The sequence below is a fragment of the Hakea prostrata genome, chromosome 10 (assembly GCF_041222555.1).
Source record: "Hakea prostrata isolate BN-2017 chromosome 10, UWA_Hpros_2, whole genome shotgun sequence".
NCBI lineage: Eukaryota > Viridiplantae > Streptophyta > Magnoliopsida > Proteales > Proteaceae > Hakea > Hakea prostrata.
Genome location: NC_142609.1, coordinates 11,661,988 through 11,679,553, shown reverse-complemented (window position 1 = coordinate 11,679,553; position 17,566 = coordinate 11,661,988). Strand labels below are relative to the sequence as shown.

General features: G+C 40.1%; 1 protein-coding gene across 1 annotated transcript in view; it reads right to left on the bottom strand.

Annotated features, from left to right (window-relative positions):
* Nucleotides 1–17,566, bottom strand: part of LOC149001909 (glycoside hydrolase family 2 protein) — a 76,770-nt gene that overhangs the window by 1,321 nt on the left and 57,883 nt on the right. The window contains exons 14-16 of the mRNA XM_089137292.1: nt 10,210–10,265; nt 9,810–10,109; nt 9,592–9,714 (exon numbers count right to left, since the gene is read on the bottom strand). Of these exons, the coding sequence (XP_088993418.1) occupies nt 9,592–9,714; nt 9,810–10,109; nt 10,210–10,265 (479 nt within the window). The remainder of the gene's footprint in view (nt 1–9,591; nt 9,715–9,809; nt 10,110–10,209; nt 10,266–17,566) is intronic.

Genomic DNA, 17,566 nt, shown 5'->3' with positions numbered 1-17,566 from the left:
TCTGTTGAAGCAAGGAAAAAATTAATACAAGATGTTAGATACAATGACATTTGTTTTAGGATTAATAATTGAATGGTGTGCAAAGAAGCTGTATCAACATGACGGATGTTAACTAAAGGGTGTCCTTCCCTTCTTTCATGGAGAGTTGTCAATGAACAAATTTTATCAGGATTAACACCTGCATCAGTCTTTATTAAGCTAGATCTGGACAGCCAATATGCAATTGATTGAAGTCCTTCAGTTTTACTGACCTTAAATTATTAATCGAACTTGACATGGGTATCTTCTTCTCTCATAGAACTGTCTCATCCAATAAAGAGTGGTCTTAGGTATTATTTTGATAAAAACATAGGGTACTTGTTGCACTGTAAGCTGCTTATTTGATCAAAGGCATATTTCATATTTCTCATATTTATTTATTTTTTATTATTTATATCTGTGATAACATGATACTACCTAGCTCAACTTAACTGGAAATCTGATACCAGATGATTACTAAACAGATTGGAGATCAGTCTACACCTGTAGAGGTCTGTAGAATTTCTACCGGATATCAGATGCACAGTTACAGAAATGTGATGAGATGAGTACAAACTTGGTAAAGAATTACCAAGGATGTATTTCGGGTACATAGTTCCCGGTTTAAGGTCATTGTGCAGTATTTAGTAGTGGGAAACTTGGACTTCGACTGTGACCCGAACAAGCAGCATATGTTCATTGAGAAGGTTGCTAAAGTGGTCCTAAGGGATTTGAAAGCACTGCATCATTCCCTAGGAAGGCCTGACAGTGGAATGATGAGGTCCAAGCAGCCATTCATACCGAAATGCTACTTCTAAATTCATAGGGTTAAAGATGTAGGAGATCTATATAAATATAAATCTTCCAAAAATGAAGCTAAGGGGATTATCGGGCAGAACAAGGGCAAAGATATATGAATATATCTGGAAAATTTAGCACAAAGGAAGGAGATCTATAAGATAGTAGGTGCGAAGGAAAGGAGAAGTTGAGATTTTGGCTGTGTTACATGTATTAAAAGTGAAGATGGAAAAGTACCGGTAAGGAATGAGGACATCAAAGAAAGATGGTTAAGGTATTTCTACAACCCAATCAATGAAGACATTCCGAGTTATAGCAGACTTGAAGAAGGCATTAACATCGAGACACCAGCTTACACCCACCCACCCACACACACACACATGTATAGGCTCTCCAAAGTGGGTAAGAGGAGAAAATTTTAGAAAAAACCCACCAAAAACAAAACATAGCAGAATTTTATAAAAATATGAATAAACAAAGACAGTTAGGAAATGAAGAAGAATGTACATGTGAAATAAAAGGAGCTTGTAAACAACAAAGCAAAGAAACCCCAAATTTAGAAGAAACAGAAGAAGTAGACGAAACAAATTTGTGCATAGTAGACTTAGAGGATTTTGAAAATTTACTACATCCAAAAGAATTATATCAGACTTTAATCAATTCAGATATAGAAGATACCATTAGCAAATTAGAAAAATTAGAAATCATTGGAAAAAATCCTTTAAAACATTGAGAAAAAGATAAAACCCTTTGTAAGTTTAGAACTAAGAATAGTAACAACAAATAATAAACATACTCTTAAGGATGAAGAAGATTTTGAAATCCACATAGAAGAGCTAAGCAAACAAGAATTAATTAGGAAATCAAATTCTAAACATAGATAGATTTGCTGCTTTTATAGTTAATAAACAAAGTGAACAAGTCGGGGGTAAAAGTAGAATGATAATAAACTACAAAAGACTAAATGACAATACTGAAGAAGATGCTTATGTAATGCCTGATAAAGATAGTTTAATTAACCATATTCAAGATTTATATATATATGATAGCCCCAGCCCTACCTTCAGGTCCAGAGATTTCCCCACATGGCAAAGACCGCTTGCATGGGATGCATACCCTTATTACGATTGACCGATAGATTGATCATGAGTTGACGAGAATGGACTTCTCCGTAACGTAATAGAAGAGTCACAGTCAAGTTCCCCTCCCTTCTCGACTAGACGAAGTAGAGATGAATACTTATGGTAGCAACGGGTAAGGGCTTGGGTTGACCATGTGTTCTCTCTTGGTTGGGTTGGAGGCGAAGACTGGCAAAGTTCATCATTCAGTGCAGCGGTGGGGTGTTCATAGAAAAGAAGGTGTCGCCCAACGAGTGGCAAATTTGGATGGAGTCTCGCTTGGATGTTGGGGAGATCCATAGATCTGGATAGACTCTCGCTCATAGAGGAAGAATATGGGCGCTACGGCTTACGCAGTTGATCGGATCAGATAGCCCGTATTAGTGAAGATGACCAGGTCAAAGTTAGCACCGATGTTGCTCACTGGCTCTCGTAACTAGTTCCGTAGACTCTGTCTCTTTCTAGTGTAGGCAGCGTGTAGTTTAGAAGTATTATTGCAAGCGAGCCTAAAGACCAGAACCCCTCCTTGCGAGTCAATCCCAGTAGAGGAGAGGAAGAATCAACATCTTGGCGAAACCGCATGATGAATGCAAAGAATGTGCAGCCGGGTAGCACATCTAGCCCGACCAATTGAGGACAAAGTACGTCCCGTTGGGAACCATGAAAGAACTAAGACCCTATCTTCTACTCCGTACTATGAGATAGAAGCAATGAAATGGTAATTGCAGCGCACTATTCGGTCTAGCCCCAATCTCCTTTCCTTGTCCGAGATGCCTTCTTCATTGGCCAGGCAAGGGATAGAGTCTTCCTATATATATATGCAGGATCCCCTTAAACTCTTTTTTTCTGATATAAGACAAAAGACCTTGGAGTTATAGGAATAGTTAGCTCATCAGGTGGGTCATGTATAAAGCTCTGACCATTGAGATTAGGAAGTGGCCAATTTGAATTGACAAATAATGCATGAGAACTGCCAGCTCTGCTCTTCAGCTTTTGGAAATAGGAGAATTCCTGTGACCAGTGTAAGGATAGTCTTAGGCTATATCACAATCTTGAATATGGTTAATTAAACTATCTTTATAAGGGATTACATAAGCATCTTCTTCAGTATTGTCATTTAGTCTTTTGTAATTTCATTACCATTCGACTTTTACCCCTGACTTGTTCACTATGTTTCTTAACTATAAAAGCAGCAAATCTGTGTTTAGAATCTAATCTCCTAATTAATTCTTGTTTTCTTAGTTCTTCTATGTGCATATATATATATATATGCTCTCCAAAGTAAAATAAATCACTAATAAATATGAAAAAAACCTAAGTTTCAGGCCCAAATGGGGTCCCAATAGAGGTTTGCAGGTGCTTAGTAAATGGTGGCTTACCTTGCTAACTAAGTTGTTTAATAAGATTAAGAGCAGTAGGAAAATTGTAAATGGATGAAGGAAAAGCATTCTGGTCCTGATTTACAAAAATAAAAGTGATATCCATGTATTTAAGAGGTTCATGGAAAGATTCAGGTAAAGAGTGACATAGGGAAAGCCTATGAGAGAGTAATTAGATATTTAATCCAGTATGTCTTGGGGAAGTGTTGCAAGTATAAATGTGGACATAATAAAAGATATGTATGATCAAGGAACAAATTTCAATTGATACTTGAATTTCGACCTTGCAAATGGCCGAAATTTTCACCGAAACTGAACATTTTTTTTTGGGAATTTGGAGCTTTAGTTTCGGGCCTCGTATGGACTCAAAATGATTTGGATTCTTGCATACTACCTATTTCAAGCATAATAAACACTATAGAACTACAAGTTTACAAAAAAAACCATTGAAAATGTAACATCCAACTTTCCAAGTATATACTACATATAAGAAGAAGCAAGAATGTTACCAATTACAAGTCTACTCTATTCCATGTCTCCCTCTTCCATCTGCACCCCATACAAATGACAACACAAGTCCCATGATGATTGCCCCATATAGTTGTCAACGTAGTCAGCAACTGCAGCTCTGGACGTGGCCTCATCCACATGCCTAAGATTTCCTGACGGTGGGAAGTTGTGAATCTCCAAATAAGGAATTGGCTTAACTGCATATGGAAAGGCTGGTGGTGGCTGTGGAATAGAGTAGATGATTTGCTCAACAAATGAAGGAGCACCCTAGCTGTCAACATAAGGATAAGGTCCATATTGATAATAAGGTTCCAGTGACTGACTCCGATAGGTGACAGTGGGAGGGACACCATAAGCTTCATAAGCTCCATAACCATAAGGCTCCACTAGTGGCTGATGCCGCTGACCTTGAGTCTGATAGCCAGGAGGGACACCATATGGTCCATAACCATAAGCTCCATAAGTTGACCCAGTAGAACCAAAACTCTCCACAATAGTATCATATGAGGACTCTGTAGGCCTATGCCATCTGAATCCTTTGGAGGTGGAGGAGTCTCTAGAATCATCAATGCTCATCAATCTCATAGATCCCACCAAGCTCTCGGCATCAGCTGGACGGTACGACCCATATGATGGTGTGTCCTTTGTGCTATAGCCGTGTTGTCTATCCTTCCCCTTGAATATGTAGAGGAAACATTTTGGCCTTGAGATGCAGCTCCAGTATGGTTTGAATCTTGTGTTGCGTGGGTGAACTGACTCTCGCTTGTGAATCTCGGTGGATGTCCTCCCCCCTTTGACTCTCACGTACTGGTGGTGGTGGTGGTTTGTCCCTAGGATTAGCTAAATCTTGATCACGAGGTCCAACACCCTCCTCATCCCCTCCATTGTCATCACCATCGTTGTCATCGCCGGAGACTTGAGTCACATCATCCTTAGTGTTGGACCAGACAATCAAATCCTCACTCTGGGTGGATACACTAGGGTGTGGCACGAAGGGACGGGCAGGTGCTGCATGTGCACTCCCCTCCTGGGCCATGAAGTCCTCCACATCAGCTCCCATCTCCTCTGCAAGCTGTCTATTGGGATGACCTCCCTCCTCATCCAGCAATGGCTCTCCACTGTCCCTGATCCAGTCAGCTACTGGGTTATCATCATTATCCATCTCAAATATGTCGGTCAACTCGATATTGTTACTCTCTCTGTCCATCCCCTGTCTAATATGATCCTCCCTCAATCTCATATTATAGTGTATGTAGATAAGGTTCTTTAGAAGCTTTAAACCCAATCGGTTGCGCCTCTTTAAGTGAATGAGGCTGAAGGTGCTCCAATTTCGCTCACAACCAGGTGTCGAACATGTCTGGGAGAGCACTTTGCTTGCAATCGCACTCAAGTGGGGTGAGTCACATCCAAATTGCAACCACCACTCAGTTGCAACAAACATAGACTCCAAGTCATTTCAATACTTAAATAACTAAATTAAAGATAGAATAAAATAATTAAATATATAATGAAAAAAATGAATGAACTTACCCCAAGGGGCGGATTCCCGTCCTGATACGGCCACGGAATGACCGAAGCTCCACAGTGGCATCCCTAAATGCTTTTATCTAATATATAAAGAGAAAAAAGAATAACTAGTTACTAGGTTAATGACTTGGTATAAAACTATAAATTTTGAACATCAAATGATTCAAATCACTATCTCACCTCCATAAGGATGATTGCTTGTTTAGATGGATCCGGTTCCAACTTCTCCACTACAGTTTGGACGGCATCCGTCAAATCTTGCCTCATCCCAAGATTGTTCTTGTAATGGTACTTGGGATTTAAATAGTATGCTGTGTGTAAGAAAAAGTATGTCATAAAAGAGAATAGTTAATGCTTAATAGTGTGATAACATAATGAAAATTAAATTGAATACTAGACTTAACAACTCACCAACCTTATACTATGGATGCTACAACATAGACTGCCATCTAACTTGGATGATTTCGAGGACTTTCTTGTTGCCGTGTGGGTGGATCTGAGCAACTTGCTACTTCATCCTCTCTACTGCAGCAAAGATGTGTGGTAGAGTAGGTTTTCTTTGTTGATCTACCATCCTTAACACATGCACCACAGGCTCAAGCATCTTCACCACTATCCTCACATTATGCCAAAAAGTCTCATCGAGTATGGTCAACTGTGCTCTCCTTCCTCCCACAGATGAAGAACCCTCCCAACTGAAAGACTGCTCTGATGCAAACATGCTCCTAAGGCCAGTCTTCCTACTCCAAAAGCTCTTGTGCTATCTAATTAGTAGCAAATCCGGTATGCCTAGCCTCACTAAGTCACCTTGACACTTGACACTTGTCCCTCATCATCTTTAATGCATATGTGTGGTTATAAATGAAGGTACTAACTTGTCGGGCTTGCTCCACGGTCTTCTTCACAAGCTTGACTTTTTCGATGTCCTATAGCATTAAGTTAATGCAATGAGCAGCATATGGAGTCCAAAAGAGCTTATATTTGTCCATCCATCAAGGCATCAATACAAAGTCATAAAGTGTACATGTAATGTAATTATGCATGTAAATATATGTATTTAAAAATAAAAATTAATACTATATGTTTTGATACTTGGAGTTCTCCTGCATCTTCAACCAAGCTTTCTTGTAGTTGGAGCCATTATCAGTCACAATTTGGATAACATTTTCCACTCCAACCTCTTTCACCACTTGCTTTAATGATTTATAAATATATTTTGCATCCTTCTTATCACCAGATGCATCTACTGACTTGAGGAACACTGTCCTCCCATCACAATTCAACATGAAATTGATGATGGACTGTCTAGTGGGACCAGTCCAACCATCAGCCATCATAGTCACTCCATAATGAGCCCATATGGGTTTTAATCCATTAATATACTCATTTAAGTCCTCTTTATGCTTAGGCAAATAGACATTATATATCTCATATGGAGTGGGTCCCTGTACACCACTCCCAGCCTTGCCTATCTCCTCAATCATATCCCTTTAGTAGGGCCCTTCGGTTGTATGTGCTAGAATACTATGATAATAAGCCCATTTGGAAAAAGCCATCCCCACTTTTTCCTCCACACTCCCCCATAAGTGCTTCAACTTTTTTGTTTATTCTCAGGCCTCCAAAATAGGGCCGGATCATTACGAAAAATCTCCAGATTTGGATTTATAAGATGTGCTGACGAAACTCAACCCCTTGTAGGGGCCAGTGGGATAGGAACCTCCTGCCTCACACTCTGACTCCTCCTCATAGGGACTTGGAAGCTGCCTGTGCCTCCCATACCTGCTGGCTCTCTAGAGGACCCACAACCCAGAAACCTCTATTGCCTCCTCATGTCATCAACCCTCTGTTGCTCCTTACTCATCATCATCGCCCTACTAATCTGTTCGGCCTCTGGTTCACGGTCACATCCATACTCTCCTGGCCCATCCAGACTATAATCCTTTGGATCTGGAAGGTCATCTAAGCATGCATCATCGAACTCCTCCCTATAAGTTCTTTTCTCTTTCCTCTTTTGCTTTCCCCCACTAATATGTGAGGCCATTGCTTTCTTGATCTCTGCGGGCACCTTTTGGCACCCTACTACATCCCTGTTTCCACTAGTTAGATGCACTTTCAGTCTAGTGGCCCCACCTCATCCTATTTGTTTCTTGCAGTAATTACACTCACTCTTCCTCCTATCAGCTGTCAGTGGCCTCCCATGTTGCCAAGCTATGTCTGACATCTTTGAAAAAGAGTGCTTGACACAAGAAATACACACTAAGTATCTTGAAAAGCTCCACAATATGCTCCAAAATTACATACATGCTTCTAATAATAACCTCCTATTAAAAAAAAAAATATATATATATATATATGTATTTTAATATATAAATAATTTAAAAATATATAAAATACACACTAACTATCTTAAAAAGCACCACTACATGCTCCAAAGATTGCATACATGCTTGATGCTTCCACTAATACTCTCCTATTTTTAAATTTAAAACAGAAATTAATTAGTATTTTTTAATATTTAATATTTTTAATTATTTAAATATATATTAAATACAGTAAAATTACATAATTAACAGAAAAAAAAATTGATTCAACACCATCACAACAATATGGTTTCTCAACTCTCACATACATTAATTTGAAGTTCATACATCTGCTATACATATACATTTAGGAAGAATAAAAAATTAATTTTGACACTACAAATTTATATATCAACACTCTAAAGTAAATTTAGAAGCAATCCAAGAAGATTTAAGTTTCAAACAAAACAAAAACAAAAAAATTAGTAAGTTGGTTACCCACCTTACAAGATTTGAGAGAATCCACAAAAGGAGGAGCAAATCTAGTGTCTGAATGAAATGGAGTTGTAGAAATTAGGTGAAAATAGGGATGAAAGCAAGAGAAATATATAAAAAAATAAAAATAAAATAGGGTTGAAACTGTAAGGGCGATATCGCTCGAAATGGCCAAAAATGACGCTAGGTCGAAAAACAGCTCGAAAATGGACATTTTATAACTTACCATTATGTCGTTTTGGCTCGATACAGTATCGGTCAAAATACGATACCTACAGTATCGGTTGAAATATCGTATCGTATCGACCGAATATGGGACACTTTATGTTCCTCTCCTGTATTTTGTTTCGATTTGGAAAAGTGCAGACATTTCAACCGAAATTTCGTTAATTTCAGTCGAATTTTGTTCCATGTGTATGATGGTGTGGTAACTAAAGTAAGAATTGTGGAGGGTCAGAGTAGTGAAATCCAAATCTCTCACTACTCCAATGTCTTCAATAGAAAGTGAAGGATCTCAATATTCATCAACTTCCCACTGATCCGGAAGGTTTAAAGTATTGGTAGTGAGTATTGTATTGGTTGGGTGATAAGAGGCATATTGTTCATACCATTTTTGTATCATATCAGGTATTCAGACTGAACTGTGCAAACACACATGAAAATGGTCAAAATCAAAATACAATGAAAATGCACTTTTCGACCAATGAACAATAAAAATAAGTAATTGTAAGTTTTTAACACGTAAAATGCATAGACACTAAAATGGAGACCAACGTATAACAACAAAAGAGGCTTTTAGTGATTTGCATACGAATCCTATCCAGTTTATTACACATCCTGAGGGAGTGGGATATTGTTTCGCCTAGGGTCTTCTCTTTGTCTCCCTCCAAATCTCTGCCTCTTCTGTTTGAGGCTTAGCTAAAAAAAGAAAAAAGGGAGGCATCTGTCGTCCTTTTTCTCTTTGGAAATGGATTCTTTTATCACCCCCCAAAAAAAGGTATAAGGGCATTTTATCCTAGAATATTCTAGTTTGTCTTCTTCCATTACAAAAAAAGCAGGCTTTGGTCGTTAAGGAACACAGTCTGTAGTTCTTCCCAGCAATTTCTATCAAATATAGAAACTAAACTGATTACTAGGGCAAACTGTGAACAGCACAACCAATTGAATCTGCAATTTATATAGAGTCTGTTTCACGAGTCTTTACCTAAAATCTTGCATCCAATGAACTTGGCCAAGTTTCAGGTGGACTTGTCAGTTACTGAAATTCGAACCATTGAAATAAAATTCCATGGCAAGAGATTCTAACAGGAACTTTGAAAGTTGAAACAACCCCATTATACTTCATAATTTTGATGGAAGCTTTGTAAAACTTCATAACTGCAATTCTACGTTAGTATATTGGATTTGGAAGAGCCTACATCAAGAAAGGGTAGGAATGAAGGTTACCGTCCATCTCTCTATTGTTCCCTCTTGGGCATTTATTCTTATGTCCCAGAAATGCTGGTTGCTGACTCTGATTGTATCCCCAAGAAGTTCACTTTGCAGTGAAGTATCAACCAACTTCATAACCTGGAAAGCACGTTCATTTGTAAATTCAATGAAAAATCCCTGACTATTCAAAGACACTGTCAAGGTTAAACTGATGAAGCATGAGTAAAACATACATGAGTAAGAGATGTTCTTTTGGAGGGCAACTGGATTTGTGTGGAAGCAAGGACATGGCCAGCTTCGACCCAGCGAGTAGATTTTAAAAGTTTAGTAGTAATTGTCAAAAATAATTCAGCTGCAGATGATAAGGCCCATATAGAAGACCATGGAGCTGAATCCCATTCAAAATGATAACTGCTCTGAGGTTCCATTGTTGAAAGAGAGAGTATCCCTGTTCCGATGACCGATCCATCACCATGGACAACCCAACAAAACTCCAAATCTCGTGTTGTTTCAAAAAAGTAAGTGTTTGTAATCTGCAGCGTTTCACTCCAACATTCAGTAGATAAGCAATCATGAAATCAGAAAAGCATTAACTAGGAGATCTCTTATACAACTGAGTCATAATTAGAGTACCTGAAGTATTTTTTCTCCGAATGAAATCTTTATTGGCTGATAGACATACTTCACTTCTGAAAACCAGGATGAAAGTCAATGACTACTTAATTTAGAAAGTGTAAGCTTTGACATCGGACAGCCTTTGCAAACATATGTAAATCACATGGGTTGCAACTTGATTTGGTTCCCCAACAGTGTCTGAACCAACCAGCATTTTAGCTCAGATTTGGCTGGTTTTCTGAATATTTAAATTGAGTACTGGTTCATGGAATGTCACAAGTAGATAAAATGGGCATCAGCTTTATTTGGGCTTCGCTGAGGCCTTGCGGAAACACATATAAAATGGACACAAACACAAGGAAAGGGCTTTTCAGGTTGATAAATTAGATTATTTCTCCAAGTGAGCTCTCTGATTTCATAATGTTAACCATGAGAAGGATGCTGAACTATCCAATCCAAAAGCTTAGACTATCAGGTGGAGAGGCTCAACTGGTTTATGAGGCATGGTCCAAGTGTTCTTTGATGTGGGATTGTTTCTGACACTTCCCCTCATCATAGTCATCACTGCATCTAGGTGAATCATGGCATTTAAGGGGGGGGGGGTAAAAAGCAAGGCATCACCTAGGCAAAAGCCGCAAAACCAGCGAACATAGTGGGAGAGTAGAGACTGGACACCTTGACAACAATGCCCCTCACTTGCCATATGTGGCCCTGTTAAGACACCATTATTGGGGGGGGGGTCTGGGAACTTAGGGGACAGGATCAACTAAAAAAATGCAGCAAGAGACAAAGGGTAAAGTGGCTCTGGGGAGCAGCCATACACTCCAACAGACCTGAGACTACACAAAAGGTGGTCCATGTAGGAGAGTGAGTTAGGGCTATGATTGCTAATATAGGGAGAGGAGCAAAGAAGGGAACGTAGGAAAGTAGTGAGAAAAAGGAGGGGCAAGCTGAGCTTGCAGTGGAAGAGTTGTGCTCTGGGGTAGAAGATAAGTAAGGGGACAAAGTGAGGAGATGAATACTGTGACTATGTACTCTGCTGCTGGTGAATGCAATACATCCATTTCCCCTGTTTTAATCTCTATTTCTTACTGTATCTTCTATGGTGCTGTGATTGTGTGGTTGTCTTGCTGTTCGCATTTGTGTGAGGGGTTGGGTTAAGCAGGGTCTTAACAAGGTGATATCAGACCGTTTACGATCCCAGGGAGGTGATATGCTACTGGTCTGTCTCCGTTTTCCGTTAAAGGGAGAGTGCATGATGGCTTACAGAGGTCATGCTCTTCTGTTGGGAACACTAGATCATGTGTGCGAATCGGTTGGGAGTGGCTCTCCAACATTTGGAAGGGAATGCCTTGGAGTGGTTATACTGGAGAAGCTGGTCAGAGCTTGACTGGAAGAGCTTCAAGGAAAACCTGGAACTCAACCTCGGTGATGGGAAAGGCACAAAATAGATTTAGGATTTCAACATCCACCAGGTTGATGTTGGGGATACTAATTGCGAAGTTGGGACAAACAGTAGGCGGAAAGATGGATCGAAAAAAGGCATGGAATAGAGGGCATGGGAGAGAAACTGTTCACGAGGGTCGTACCTCACTGGATTCGGAGAAGAAAATAGAGGAGAGGTTCGATTACTCAAACCAGCCCTCTTAAGTCAGTCCATAAGGTTGGTTCAAACCCTAGAGGCTGGCGGCTTAGTTACACGGGCCCATGGGCCCAAGTTAGGTCCAGTTTGTCTCAGACCCAATGCCCGGTGCACAAGTGTGACCTAATGGTTCACATCAGATGGGTCAATTTGAAGGCCCATCAAATGAGGAGACTGATCCATCTGATAAAGTCCTATAGTAGGGCTATAAATAGGAATGCTAGGCCTAACCTAGTGGGTGGGCTAAGAGATACACAGGGCCCAGAAAACCTATGGCCCATTTGTGAAACACTATACCTAAGGTCAGAGAGACACTATCCCTACATCTTCTACCTTCAACTTGATAATTAGGGCCACACATCAGAACCACTAGGAATAGATGGCGGTGGCAAGGGAGGATGCCTTGCTTCTGATGGCGGTGGCATTACATCTTGTCATCGAAGATGATCCCAGAGGGTTGGCAGTGGGAATTTGCTTGTAGGAGGTTGATGAAGCGCATGGTGAATCAGAATAGGGACATGATTTCAGGAAGGAGTACAAGCAGTTGGGCAAATTATGTGATGTTCTTTTGGGTGTTTCTATTGCTTCCTTGACTCTTGACTACGGTTGAGAAGAAAGGGATTGAAACCTCCTACATCATAAGTCTTTTTGGATTGGAACTCGATTCATACCTTATCTCAATTCTCCAGAAAAGCTTCTTATAAGCAAAGGTCAGAGGCGAGAGGACTGTTCTACAATTTCCTTCGCCTCCAAAACCTTCTAACCAGGTTGTAGTATGCTCTACCAAATTTGTGACTCTTCCATCCCTAGTACAGGTGGCTGTGTAGACTGTTGATTTGCCAGAACGGATTTTAGGTTGTAAGGGTAGGATATTAGTATTGGATTGCACACATTATTATTTGATTTCCATCAAGAGATAAATGGGCTTAGAAAACAGAACTTGGTTATTCATTTAATGGGACGACCAAGAGAGGGATTGGGCCTTGATACTCAAGCAAGATGATTCGGATTGGTTCATTTGATCAGCAAAACCATTTCTATGGGATTAAGTGTTATGGTCATGGTTTTTTGCTCGTGTACGAGCTAGTGGGTCAAATCCCCGGACATGTTGCTTCATCTAACTCAACTACCGTATATTATACACCTGTCAAATATGCTATTGAAGTATACACACTTTGGGCTATTTTACTGTTCATGGTACCGTTCACGTGAACAGTAAAATCTGTTTTTTACTGTTCACGTGACCAGTAAAATCTGTTTTTTGCTCACGGTGTACTGTTCACGTGAACAGTATTGTGCTATTGATGTTATTCTACTTTCCATTTCTAATTTAGGAGTCTTGCTACATAAGTTTTAGGAGTTTTTAGAAAGCATAGTTTCTATTTTCAGAACTTTCTATTTTAGGAGCTAGGAAGTTACTAAAACTGTAATTTTTTGTTTGCTACAGTATCAGTACCACCATTAGAAACGGCATGATTGGCAAGGTGCTTGGCCCACTCTGGCTTTCTATGTTTAGCCCAACAAGCTTCCACTAAGTGCCCTGTTTTACCGCAATGAGTACAAAGTCGAGATGTCTTATCAGACAGTTGAACACCCCGACCTCTTGAAGACTTGCTAACTCCCCCTGAACAACGACCACATCCCCTTACATGAGAGGTAGTGAAGGCTGAATTTTCTCCTTTAGAACTTTTTTCTGGAGAACTCCCTTCAGGCAAGGCAATACATTGAAGTCTATAATATGTTTCACTAAGGTTAGGGAAATGCTCACCAGCAAGAAGATGTCCTTTGATAGATTTTAGTTCAGGGTTCAATCTTGCAAGAAACTTGGACACACAAAAGTCATTCTATTAGGCCTTAAGCTTCTCTATATCTGTGGTGAGAGGTTGAAAGACATTCAACTCCTCCATCATGCCTTTAAAGGAGTTGTAATAATCCTGCAGAGACTTGTCAGCTTGCTGAAATTGAAATAGCTTTTCATAAATACTAAAAATCTGAGTCATATTTTTAGCTTGGGAATGGGTCTCTTGCAAGTCATCCCATATTCCCTTTGTAGTCTTATGGACCATAACATTCACTGCAATATCAGGTTCCATACTATTCCACATCATGTTGGATCCAACTAAAATAGGATTTGTCAGTCTCAACAGGAGGTTCATCCTCAATGAACTTAAGCTTACCTTTTGCAAGTATGTACACCCGAACCGCTTGTGACCACAAGTAATTAGAACAACCTTTGAGCTTGATGGATGTAATTTGAATGTTTACATGATCTCCTTGAGATCCTTTAGATTTAGCCGTACTCATGGTTGAGTCATGTGTAAGTGAAGACATTAAACTGAGGTAGATATCACTCAAATCAGTTTTCCAAAACTTGAGGTAGAATGAGCACAAAAAATTCTGCAACCTTAGGACCGAATAGGAGAAAAAAAAGGTTTGCAAAGTGCAGCAAAAAAAGAGAGGAGGTAACGAAGGTAGGTAGAAAACAATATTTAATCCAAGTTTTGGAACGTGTAAGAGTAAGGTAATAGGTAGAGAAGATCAGTTCACATGAATATATGATCTAACAGTCCATAATATAAGCATTAGGTGGCTGCACACCAAGGAAAACAGAAAAGAAAAAAAAACTTCAGAAGTGAATATTGAGAACACTGTTTTGATTCAAAAAAGCTCTGATGCCATGTTAGTAGACAAGCTTTAAATAATCAAAACAGCAATTGAACTTGAACAGAGAAAAGAGAAAAGAGAGAAGAAGAAGAAGAGAAAAGAGATGAAGAACCAGTAGAAGAGGCCTGTGATTGTAACTAGAGTCTAGAATCACAGAGCCCTTTTATTTATAGCTTCTAATGAATCTAATACAACTTGAGAGACAAGTAATTGTCCTCTAGAAAAAGGAAACAAAAAATTACAGCTTTAGTAACTTCCTAGCTCCTAAAATATAAAGTTCTGAAAATAGAAACTATGCTTTCTAAAAACTCCCAAAACTTATGTAGCAAGACTCCTACATTAGAAATAGAAAGTAAAATTACATCAATAGCACAATACTGTTCACGTGAGCAGTAAAAAAACAGATTTTACTGTTCACCTGAACAGTACCGTGAACAGTAAAATAGCCCAAAGTGTGTATACTTCAACATATGCCAAGCAGATTTTCATGTCACTTAAGAAGGCAGGAACCAAGGCTGGCATTTATCATGGTCAAATGGCAAATAGAGCTCTTGAGGAGTTTGGCAGATCATTTATAAGAGTGGAACTGCTTGTCATGGTTGCAACTGTTGCCTTCAGAATGGGAGTAGATGAGACAACCATAGGGCGTGTGAACACTATGGTTGCCCAAAAAAGTGGGGGTGGAAGGTGTGGTATCAGTTGGCATGGAATAGGATCCTTCTAGATGGAATTTTTGGTAGAGAGACTTGGCAGCAAGGAGAATTTTCACGTATTGAGGTTACAGAGTTACTGCTATAAAATGGGATGAGAGTTTGCTACAAATGCATATATTTCCTTAATGATCAGGTTCCCTTACACTGGTTTTACAGAGGGGTCTTTTGAGCTCGCGGACAACGACTTTCTTTAGTCCAACTAAATTAATGACATTTGGAAAGGAAAGTTCGGTTTCAACTCGAGGGCAAGGTGAAACTGAAGGGGGAAGTGTTGTTAAGAGACCAATTTTTATTTATTTATTTATTTGTGGGGGGGGGGGGGCTGGGCACATAGGGGATAGGACAAGGATCAATTCAAAAGTGCATTAAGAGACAGGTGGCAGAGTGGCATTATGGAGTAGCCATAAACTCCAGCAGACCTCTGATGCTACAGCAAAAGGTGGTCCATATAGGAGATTTAGTTCGGGCTAGCAAATATAGGGAGGGGAGAGCGGGAGAGAGAAAGTAGTGAGAAAAGGGAGGGGCAAGCTCAGCTTGCAGTGGGAGAGCTATGCTCTCAGGTAGAAGATAAGTGAGGAGATGGATATTGTAACTATGTATTCTGTTGCTGATGAATGAAATGCATCTATTTCCCCTGCTTTAATATCTATTTCTTATTGTATTCTCTATGGTGCTGTAATTGTCTGGTTGTTTTGCTGTTTGGGTGAGTCTGTGTGGAGGTGGGTTAAACAGGGTCTGATGTGAACTAGGGATCTAGGGTTTACTTGATTGATGCAAGCCCTAAATCTAAGGTTCATCCTAAGGATCTTAATCAGTGAACCAGCAGTAATCTAGGGTTTGTAATACCCTACGGTTGAAGGAATAGGGCTGATTTTGCTGGATTTAAGGTTTAGGAAAGGGCAGGCAAGGATACTGCTAGGGTTATGAAATTCAACTTTGAACCCTAGCTGTAATTTAAATTCAGAATTGAATTCTAAGTCCAGGTGATAAGCCTTTAGTGACTCGGGTGTACAAACGTAAGAATAGAGGAAGAAGCGTGGATCATCATCACTAGCAAATACAAGAGACCAAAGCCAGTCCAACAAGCAAGCGACAGGTGGCAAATTAGTATTGGGCATCAACCAAAACCTTGCTGAGGACAGAAGAACACATGATGGGCCACCTAGCAAAAGAAATTGGTGTGAGGTGTAAGAGGTTGTTAGGAATGTTGGTACATAAAGGAGGGAGTGAGAGAAGTGAGGAAATTATGGAATAGAGAGCAAGTTGAACTTGTTGGGAGAGAAGGATCTCTCGATTAGGGTTTTGATGTTTTTCTTTGATTGCTCTGTTTTGGGTTATCGGCAATTACAATTCAGCTGAGTCATTGAGAGTGTTTTGTTCAGTTGTTATTTCCATCTTAATGAAAATAGCCATCGTAGTGTTGATGTTGCTTGTTTATCTTGAGATTGAGTTGTAGATTTAAGTGGGGTCCTGTTAAGACCCCAGATTCAGCAAAACAGCTTGACAGTAATAATGGAGATAGTGAGAGAAATATACTTTATTAACTGATAAACTCCAGAAGTCAGAATAACACAGTAGTAGGCATCCCTACAGCTACCCAAGAGCAATAGCCCTCACCCCAATACTTATAGTAGATAGTTCCCTACTCTCTTATTCAGTAGTAAATATTCTTCAACAACAACAACAACAACAACAACAAACCACCCCCCCCCAAAAAAAGGGGGCCCCCACCGGGGCCCCCCCCCCCCCCCCCCCCCCCCCCCCCCCCCCCCCAACAAAAAACCCCCACAAAACACACCCCCCCCCCCCCCCCCCCCCCCCCCCCTAACATCCCCCCCCCCCCTCATTCTTTATTCAACCTCCTTCTCAGGTCCAGATCTGATTTCTTTCCCTAACTGCTGCTCGCCAAATCTAGCTCTTTTCTTGTGCTTGCAAGAATACACATGAGATATGAGGGGCCTATCAACACTCCCCTCCAACAGTTTCACCTTGTCCTCAAGGTGAAAATCAGGAAATTGGTCATTTGCCTTGTCCTAGTCCTCCCAAGTATTTTCACATTGTGGCAGTCCTTTTCACTTAAACAACACTTCTAACACCCCTTGAGGAGAGAAATGAATAGCCCTCAATTCTTTAGGGATAAGCTGCATGTCCCCATCCTCCGCCAAACAAGAAGGGAGTGGTTGGGGAATAATATGTTGTCCAATAACTTCCTCAATTGGGAGACATGAAACACAGGATGGACCTTCGAACCAATAGGTAAAAGTAGGCGATACGCTACTGGCCCCACTTGTTCAATATCGGAAAAGGCCTATAGTTACGATGGCTAAGTTTTTCATTGGGGCACTTGGCGAGCTTC